A 9631-nucleotide genomic window follows, 5' to 3' on the forward strand; every position below is an offset into this window, starting at 1 on the left:
CCTTGTATCACCCCACCAAGGCATCCATACTGACTCCTACCAAGGCTGCCCTCATCAGACAGTCAAGCGTGAGCGAGACAGTAGCCGACAGGAACCTCGTCACACATGAGGACGTAATTTGTACACTTGCAGAGCTGTACTCCCAGTGCATTCAAGGTAGTGATGTCTACAATCATGCATTCTTGCCTATCTTACCAACCCAATAGGTATAATTTGTTCTTGAACTTCTTGTATTAATCATGTGGTCCTTGATAGACATGTATGTTTCTTTATGTAACGTTACATTTATTTCCCACCTTACTCATAGCCAACCTTGCACCCAACCTGGCAGTAGAACTTCACTTCACTATCCAGCTACTTACCATAAAAGGTACCGGTGAGACTGGCCCACCAGCCAAGGAGAACCTAGGTAACTTTAACTTACTTTGTCCTCCATTGTCTTGCAAGAGCACATTATTTAACTTTCAGGGTGTTAGTTTGCTTACAACAAACTGTATTGTGTATTTCAGATGAAACTTTGTGAGCAGTACACCTCTAGATTAAGATGAAGGAAGATGATGAAGAGTTTGCTTTTGACATTTAAACATGGTTGTGATAGTTCTGAGATCAGTTAGCATGGAGTTGATGCATGTAGCTTGACTTGTTTTGCTATGGATATAGAAGAAATCACCCGTAAAAGAATCTAAATACACTATGGCATCTTAAGACATTCTTATGAGAACTGTACTTCCCTTCCAGCAGACCCTGAGGACACTAACTACCTGCAGTCTGTCCATAACTGTGTCCTGTTTGCCACTGTTGTTCTGGAGAAGCAACTCAGGTGAGTGGTCTGGGTTTAATTTGGACTAAATGTATATTTATTTCGCAGATGTATGTTCAAGGATTTACTGGTATTACTTGTAAATCATATTCCTTTGTGAGATGAGGCATTGGAATAGATGAATTATATTTAGATTAGATACTTTTAGAAAGGTGTTGTCTTTGTTTATTATAAATATTGATAATGATATAACAGTTTATTTTCAATACTTTATGATGTTCTCCTTTCTTAATGTTTCAGAATATTGTCACTGCTAGACAAGGGAACATTAAGACTTCTGGCTGATAACCCCAGGATAGGAGCATTCTCCCCCTCCCTGCAGCAGGCACTCATAACTGCAAATGGCACATGTCCCTTCAGGGTAAGGAACACACTTACACAAGCTTTATGTTTAAGAAAAGAAACATTAGCCCTGATTTTATGTGGCAGTATGGACAAAGGAATAGTCAATGACATTTTTAAGGGAACTATTTACATATATTTATTGTTGACATAATCATACTAGTAATTATATTGACTTAGAGAATATTTAACTTTAATTGTATGATATATGAGATGTGAGATGTGTTTGTAACAGACAAAGGAGCTGCGCACAGCCTCGCCCATCTCCAGTGTGCCCTTCCAGTCCGACACAGACAACAGACACAACTTCCCTAGTGACCACTCCTTCCACACTTTCAAGAAGACCAGGTAATGTATTTCAGAAGGTCAATTGATTCCTACATACAGGAAACATTTTTGCTCTGATAATGATTGCAATGTAAGGACAATGTCTTCAATTTTTTCACAATATTTCATGCACATCTAACAGAGACAAGTTCTATGAGCTGTTGAGGGAGTGGGAGGATGAACATCTGAAGCCTGACTGGTCCATGCAACTGGCTATGGGAGAAAGGATCAGGTAATACATATGTGCTGGGCATATTATTATTTCCTTCTGATATAGGGATTTCAAAACTACCTGTTGTTTTGTTTTGTGTGTGTGTGTGTGTGTGTGGTTTGATGTGTTGTACCAAGTAACTGATGACTTTTGTCCTCTTGTAGGATTTTGCTCCACTCAACAGCAGACTTTGCCAGTCTTATCCACTTTGCCCGTCTGTTTCAGTCACAACTCATCAGGGTGAGACAACTCAGTTCATGTGTTCTAGCCATAGTTTTTCAGGAATTACATTTTTTAGAAGTTGGCTACAGTACATAAGTAGGTACATATACATGTCATGCCAAAATTTAAAAAAAAACAGATGTCTCTAGGCATGTTGTTTGATGTGATGTTTGTTACATGTAGATGTGTAAAGGAGACAGCCTTCAGGACCAGGATGTGGAAGAGGACATTGCTCTGCTAACTGAGCTGAGGAAGTCAAACCCAGAGAAGCTGAAAAGGTAGTAGAGCTGGAGAACAAAGCCAGAGAAGAGTATGTGTGTGTGCGTGCACACATGTGCATGTGTGTGTGTACATGCATGTGTGTGCATGTATTTTTTCCTGTTTTTATACGTGGACAGTTTGTGCAAAGTTAGCACTTTGTAAGCCAATATTCCATCATCATTGTACATTGTACATTGTACATTGTACATGTTATTAAAAAAATTGTGTTGTTGATCACCGCTGTTATCCTTCCCTAGACTGCAGGAGAGGTTCATCACCCCCTGGAGGACAGGAGGACCGTGCCCCCCTCCCGCCTTCCCTGGACACCAGGAGTTTTTCAAAAACTTCCTACAGGCAGCAGCAAGGTTATCGCTAGCTACATTGCAGAACCATTTGCTTTTGTTATCTGGTGCTGTTCTAGTACATTTTTTCATGTTGTATCACAGTTGCTATAGAAATGTAAAAGAAAAAGTGTAATGTTACTTTACTGTATTGTAGTTTTAATGTTCTTTTGGCTTCGTTTCCCAGTCACGTCTTCAACCAACTGATAGTTGACAACTTCTCAGCTGAGATTCAAGAGGTAACTTTTTCAAAGGCTTTCATTACATCATGTTAATGTGTATGTTAAGTCCTCTTGCTAAAGCAGATGTTATGATGTTCTGTTTTACCCTTTACTTATGTGGTAAAGATCAACTCTCACAGTAAGTGTATCCCCTTTACAGCTTGACACCTCTCAATTCGGTCTGCCTGACAACACAGCAGACAGTGTTGACCAGGTAAGACATCAATATAGGTCTGTGTATTTTGCACATCTTGTTCTGTAAAATTATTGTGACTTCATTGCACTTTTCACAACTTAAAATTGAGATTTGTAGGTAGGGAAATTCCTTTCTACTACCTACTCCAGGAACAGAGAGACTCCTATGCCTCCTGCCTGCTGAACCTGAGAATTCTGGGAAAGTTCCTGGGTTTCATTGTCTTCCTGCCTTACCAGAGTCCACAGCTGCTGCCAGAGAGCATGATGGCCTCTGCACTCTCTGTCAGGAACAAGGTATAAGTCCTTATTAAATTTGACACATGCTAGAGAGCTGTTTAAGATTTCTTGTACAATTAAGAATTCAGGTAAACATGTTCACTCAATAATTACAATGTATCAAGGACCAAAGGCCACTAGAAAGTTACGGTTTACACAGATAGGTCTGGAGCAGCATCTCTTCCCCTAAGTCATGATCAATGCTCAAGACAAGCTCTACTCATTGTGAGTGTGTACTGACCCAGTAGGAGGTGCAGAGGCCACAAAAGCTGCTCAGGATCATCCTCTACCCCACTTTACTTTCCATTGTCTTCCTCAGGCTGTTTGTTGTGTACTGATAGAGATATTGTCCTCCAGGTCTGCCAGCCAATCGACATCATGAAGCACCTACAGGACAGCCTGAGGCAGGGTCGTACCATCCTGACCATCCCGTGGGTGGTGGAGTACCTGAGCATGATGGACCCCATGGCTCCCAAACTGGACTCCTACAAGGAAATCCTCTCCATTCTCTTGCACATTCACAGGTACAGTTTGAGCAGTTTTTTGAAAGCTTTACGTACTTCTTCTTGAAGCATAACATTTGTTTTTCAAACCAATTACCAGTAATCAAATCTGAACTACCTGTAAAAAAACAATAGTTAGGTATGATATTTTTATGCATATATGTTTTGTAAAACTGGACATATTTAAAAAAAAAGCATTTTAAATGAAACTTAACCAATTCTGTATGTTTTATTCCAGATCCATCCACCACTCTCCGTCCAGTTTCCTATCCACCAGCCAGCTACTGGTGCTGCTGATGCTAGGCTGGCTGTTCCAGGTCCCAGCTATCCTGACTAACATGATAACCCTCCATCCTGATGCTGACGAGCTGGTAGTTCCCAACTTTAACAGGAACAACTGTATCTCTTTGGTAGGTTTACATCTGGTGTATGGTGTAGGTCTTGAGAGGTTCACAATGGTTTTATTTCTGAGATGACCTCTCCACCGAGAAATCATGACACTGCAAATATGTGTTTCCATTGTATTACTACTGTACTTCAGAAATATTACAGTATATAGTATGAAAGATACTGTCTTTGGTGATTGAAAATTCCTGTAATTTTTCCTGTGAGAAGATTTCTGAACAGTGGTGTCGTTTATCCTTCTAGGACTCCATTCAGGTGGTTGATCAGCAGCTTCTCTACACCTGCTGTCCCTATCTAGGTAAATACTTCCGTTGTTCTTTTTTTCAAAACGTGTGTCATTGTAAAGGGTGGGATTAGAATATTTCTATGCTCAGATAACAACAAATACAATCAACCATTTATGATGAAGGTCCATGTCTGTAAAGACCTAAAGAAATAGGCGATGATTACCAGTACAATAAAAAAAAATGTTTACAAACAATACCAATATGATAATGTGTTTGCTGCCCGTCCAGGTGAGCTGCGAGCTGTTCTGATGGAGTATGATTCAGGCATCAGCTCAAAGGGCGGCTCCTTCAGGAAGATCACACCTCTCTCCTTTAACCAGGAGCCCAAGGAAGTGTCCAAGCAACAAATACAGGTATAGCAGACACCACAAAAGCCTTTCGTGCTTACCCTTCATAAGGTGTTTGTTGAGGCAGTGAATATATTATCATCTATATTACAGTATTACATATATTACATTATACTACATCGTCATTATCATTTATGTGACATATTTTGTTGGTAGAAATGTTGTGTTTCCGTTTGCCTTTAAGAATTTAAGAGTTAGTGATGCTTGAGGAATACATCTCCATACATGTATTTGGATATCTCCCACTCCCAGCTCCAGTTGGAGGAGAGTTTCTTCCACAACCAGCCTCCGTCCCTGAAGAGAACAGTGGACTTTGTGATTGAGCGGGTGTCGTCCAACTGTGCCAAACACGTGCGAGCAGCCGTGGTGCAGACCCTGGTCCAGGGCAGGAGGGAGGACCTCAGGACAGGGATAGGGGACATCATCGAGTCTGAGGAGAAGAAACTAACCAAGGAGGTAACAGGGATTACTGGTATCACCATATGTACAGAACGTTCAGAGTTGCACATCTTTTTAAACACAAGTTGTTGCTTTCTGTAATTAATGAAGGTATACATTGTGCTGTTCCAAATGTTGTTTTTGTGTTTTGCAGGAAAGAGCAAGAGAGAAGACCAAAGCCACAAAACCTATCATCACAGCTGTGGTGGAGGAAGCCAGACCTCAGGCAGAGGAGGCAGGGAAAAGGTCTAGCATTTGCTTTGGCATTAGTCTGTTGAAATATCAATATATATATGCTTTAGGAATCTGAAAAATGTTGTGCTTTCTAGTAAGCACCAGGACAGATTTTCTAAATGGGCATTTCAGACAACTATACATGGCTTGATTTTACCCTTTTGTGCTGTCATTCAAAAATGTGATTTCTCACTGAATACAGATTTTGTGAGACCAAAGTGATGGAAGCCTTGAACAGCCTGGTGGCAGAAGAGATAAGCCCACAGGTTGGTGTTTGCTTGTTGTGGTTAGGGATGCTCCAGGAAAACTGTCTCCCTATGCCCTATATTTATGTGTAATTTATCATTTTAATGTACAAGTATAAAAAGCAGAGAGAATTTCATAATGATGGACCTCTGTAACAGCATACTTCTCCCCATGGAAATCAGATGTATCAAATGTATAGCCATAAGAGTTAACACTGCTGCTATTGTTCCTGGTGTTGTTGTTGTTCACTATTTTACTTCCATTTATTTCAGGTGGTGAAGACAGCACGAGGGATTGCCTTCAGACTAGCCAATGACAAGGTGGTGAGGTGGACAAGGGACAAGGTGCCAGGTATGGAATCAAGCTGCAGTCTAACATGAAATGATATAGGCATATTTGTCATGAATATGAGAGACTAAGAATTATGTTCTCATAAGCCATGGAAGAGATGGGTAAGACATTACCTAACTTATTTGTTCTCAAGTTTCCCTAACTGTCGTCTTGGCTGTCTGTTGCAGCTCTGATACAGAAGGAGGTGGAGGCAGAGTATGATAGGCTGCTGAAACAGGCAGCAAAACAACAGGCCTGTCCACCCAGAACAAGTGCTGAAGCTGAAGAAAAACCTGAGCTGGAACCATCTGCAGTGTTGGAAAAACTAAAGGTGAGCATCTTTCCTTAGTTGATATTATTCAAAGACATAGTTGACAACTGATCGTTCAACATGTTTGAAACATTGACGTAGCTTTGTATCTTGATTCTGTAGTCCACATGGCTTTGTATGCCTACTAGATTTCTTACAATAAAATCAGATCAATGCTCATGCAGATATCTTTTACCCATACTAGCAGCATCAGACTTATTTGTATGTGATATTTGACCGATTCATATAGGATTTGCTGGGAAAGGTGTTCTCTCCTGGAGGCAGTCAAAGTGGTGAGTCAAAATTCACTATTCCCAGACAGATACAACACTCAATGATAATCCAAGCAGTTTTGTATCAATGATTGTTTCCAGGAGTAAGAATTTCTTGTATAGGGGTTGCTTAGAACATATTTAATCTGTATTATGATCTATGTTTTGCTTGTTCTTCAATGTGTCTTAAGTTTATGAACAATGACCTGTGTGTCTTGTGGTTCCCAGTCTGTGAGAGTGACTTTGTGGATGTGCTTACCAAGATCAGAGACTTACTGCAGAGCAGTCAGGTAAGGAACAGTACACTGCTTAGTTAAGGGACAATGTGTATGTCTCAATGTATTCTTCACAATTACAAAGTACTTGTATGCAAATCCCTCATGTTCTCTTTCACTCTGCAGCTCTATCTGTACCATCTAGTTTTTCATGTTATCATTCTTTATATGAAACATGTTACTGAAGTTGAGTCTTTTCTTTGATGCCCTGCAGGAGATCTTCACCTCCTGGCTGAAGTCCCTGTCCCGCCTGAGTGTAGAAGCCGCTGCTGCTTATAGTGAGTATCTGCTACAAACGTCTCATACAATGGCATACTCTTCACGTCCAATGTTGTAATTTTTTAACACCATGCCAATTTTGTTTGTAATGCAAGAACTGAATATGACCATGGATGTGCAGTGCTTTTTTCTTTGCCATTCCTTTTATGGCTAAAGTTGGTTTGTAAACTTACAGTTACTCTCATTTCATTGTATGGACATTTGTTGTTGTTTTTTTTGCAGTAATTTACAGCCTAGGGAACCAGCAAAGCAAGGTGTTCTCAAGACTTCTGGAGATCTGGGCCTGTGATCTGCCCCTCCCTCCTCCCTTCCAGAATCTTCTGGCTCCTAAAAACATCTTGTTGTTACAGCAGAGATCATCAAACATGCAGGTACAGCAGCTTTTTTGTATAGTCTGTGTCAAATTTTATGTAGGATTAACCATGTAGGATAAGTTATAATCTACAGTCCTTTTACTCAGGCCAGCTGGGCAGGAATGGCGCAGATCCTCCGCATGATAGTTGAGAAGAGATTGGTGTCTGTACACAATGTGGACAGCTGGTGGACATCGCTGCTACAGAACCAGTCACTGCAGGTAAGGCTGTTTTCCAGCTTACAGGGCAGGGCCCATGTTCATGTTTTCGCTACTAGGTTATGATTTGGATCCAGCATTTTTTTTTCACTGCAACCTGGGATGATTTTTTAAATTTTTATCAACCCACTGGAGCCCAAGAAAAGCCAGACAGGTGCTGGGAGTCCAAAGGACCCTGCATGAAGGTGAAAAATAGCCTATAAGCTACCTGGTTGGGCATTACGTTTAGAAATGTGACTGAAGCTTTGTAGTGTTATATTAAAGAAGAGCTTTTTCAACAGGATTTGAAATCAAAATGACCAACAGCTACTTACCACTGTCAAGATAAATATGTAAGATAATGTCATAATATTGCAGGGGTACAGGAGAAACATTGCAGCTGCTGCCTGTGACTCCATGTTGGGCTGCCTGTCTGTTCACAAACCTGATCCAGCAGGTGAGACTACAAGGAATCCAAAGTTTTCAGATCATAGTTAACAGCTAAACTTCCAACAGAAATCATTCATTTCTACAGTTTCCCATCATTTGTTTTGATACCATGTTGAAATGAATTGTGAATGTTACTATTCTTTTGTGAAGAAGAAGAGGAGGATGGGACCTTTGCAGAACTAGCAGAGCTGATACTGGAGAACAGTGGGCATGATGAAACCATGGCGGGAAAAGTGCAGCAGTGCATCGATCTACTCATAGGTTCTTCTGATGATTCCAGACCCTGACTTAGCAATATCCGAACATGGGAAGGGCAAAAAGTCCCTCTCATTCACATGATGTGCAATGAGTTGTAATATCTATGTATCCTAAGGGTAAATTAAAATGTATACTAGTCAATGAAATGTTTATAAGAATGTGCATTTCTGTGAAACCTACTTCCTGTATCAACTTTTTATAAGCAACTTTATTGAAACACCTGATGGTCTTGCAAAGTTGGCTAAGCTATTGGTAAGTCTACTGAACTCGAGCTTCCATGACATTATAGCTAGTATATGTCAGTCATATCAAATTATATGCTTAATGCTTAAAAGAAAGGTACTATTCTGACAACACAGTCTTGAGAGATAGAACTTGCTGCATGAATGGAATATACACTTTTACAGGCACCACTAGAGAAAAATGACTTTATCTTTGTACTTAAGGAAGATACATAGGTTTCCCAAATACAAAATTGTGAGCAATTGTGAAATGTACTGTTAAACAGAAAGAAATTATTGTTAAAATATGCCTTGTAACAGAAATATGTATAACATAACTTGATAATGGCAAAATTTTTATATCTAAAAAAAGACAACAAATTAAAAACAATTGACCCAAAGTCCTTTTGACTGGAATGTGTTTTGTGTGATGTGCAACATGTACTGGTAGTAATAACTGCATAGGACTAAAGACTCATTTCATAAGGGAGTAAGCACATTACCATTGTGTTTAATACAGTGTTTCATGTAACATTTTATTCATACAAAGACCTACCAGTGGACTAGCCCCCTGCTGTAGTGACTGCTGTGTGTGCCCCAGGGATAATGAACAGAGATGGGTGCCGCCCTATGTGTCACGTGACGCGGGAAGACTCTTTAGCTTTAAAGACCTCATGGAAAGTTTAAGAGCACGACCTCTCTTACATCAGTTGCTCCAGGTTTATACCAGGCCGTAACTTCACATAACATAGACAACTGCCATTGTCCCTGTTGAAGGACATCTCTTTCATTGATCAATATTACAAGGACATCCATTACATAACAGCTATTTAAATTACATCCATGTATATCCCTCCCGAAGACCTACACTCCTGAATAGACACCTGATTTCTCAGCCTGCTCTAAGACTGCCTGAAGGCTTGTATCGAACAGTTCACATCGGATGGGCATGTCCAGGGCATAGAAGGAGTTCTTCAGAGCGTAGTCTGCGTACAGCTCATGCAGCCTGT

The 9631-nt window shown here is 40.3% G+C and overlaps 2 protein-coding genes across 5 annotated transcripts in view; one reads left to right on the forward strand and one right to left on the reverse strand.

Moving 5' to 3' along the window:
* LOC109483726 (codanin-1-like) overlaps positions 1-8452 on the forward strand; it is a 13671-nt gene extending 5219 nt beyond the window's left edge. Inside the window, exons 5-32 of one of the 4 annotated variants that reach the window (XM_019786793.1) lie at positions 21-156; positions 308-409; positions 739-820; positions 1061-1181; positions 1398-1510; positions 1632-1721; positions 1865-1940; positions 2106-2200; positions 2441-2548; positions 2712-2763; positions 2906-2959; positions 3091-3234; positions 3574-3740; positions 3958-4129; positions 4368-4422; positions 4640-4764; positions 5011-5214; positions 5351-5442; positions 5633-5696; positions 5949-6027; positions 6195-6337; positions 6567-6609; positions 6817-6878; positions 7078-7141; positions 7365-7513; positions 7603-7716; positions 8071-8149; positions 8293-8452. In XM_019786793.1, coding sequence (XP_019642352.1) covers positions 21-156; positions 308-409; positions 739-820; positions 1061-1181; positions 1398-1510; positions 1632-1721; positions 1865-1940; positions 2106-2200; positions 2441-2548; positions 2712-2763; positions 2906-2959; positions 3091-3234; positions 3574-3740; positions 3958-4129; positions 4368-4422; positions 4640-4764; positions 5011-5214; positions 5351-5442; positions 5633-5696; positions 5949-6027; positions 6195-6337; positions 6567-6609; positions 6817-6878; positions 7078-7141; positions 7365-7513; positions 7603-7716; positions 8071-8149; positions 8293-8429 — 2922 coding nt within the window. In that variant the 3' untranslated portion in view covers positions 8430-8452. The remainder of the gene's footprint in view (positions 1-20; positions 157-307; positions 410-738; positions 821-1060; positions 1182-1397; positions 1511-1631; positions 1722-1864; positions 1941-2105; positions 2201-2440; positions 2549-2711; positions 2764-2905; positions 2960-3090; positions 3235-3573; positions 3741-3957; positions 4130-4367; positions 4423-4639; positions 4765-5010; positions 5215-5350; positions 5443-5632; positions 5697-5948; positions 6028-6194; positions 6338-6566; positions 6610-6816; positions 6879-7077; positions 7142-7364; positions 7514-7602; positions 7717-8070; positions 8150-8292) is intronic. The other 3 variants (XM_019786795.1, XM_019786796.1, XM_019786794.1) reach the window with 3 other exon arrangements.
* A 128-nt stretch (positions 8453-8580) lies between these two features.
* Positions 8581-9631, reverse strand: part of LOC109483733 (trafficking protein particle complex subunit 4-like) — a 4747-nt gene continuing 3696 nt past the window's right edge. The window contains exon 4 of the mRNA XM_019786804.1: positions 8581-9627. Within this exon, the coding sequence (XP_019642363.1) occupies positions 9486-9627 (142 nt within the window). The 3' untranslated portion in view covers positions 8581-9485. The remainder of the gene's footprint in view (positions 9628-9631) is intronic.

The sequence above is a fragment of the Branchiostoma belcheri genome, unplaced genomic scaffold, assembly GCF_001625305.1.
Source record: "Branchiostoma belcheri isolate BF01 breed outbred unplaced genomic scaffold, Haploidv18h27 scaffold66, whole genome shotgun sequence".
NCBI lineage: Eukaryota > Metazoa > Chordata > Leptocardii > Amphioxiformes > Branchiostomatidae > Branchiostoma > Branchiostoma belcheri.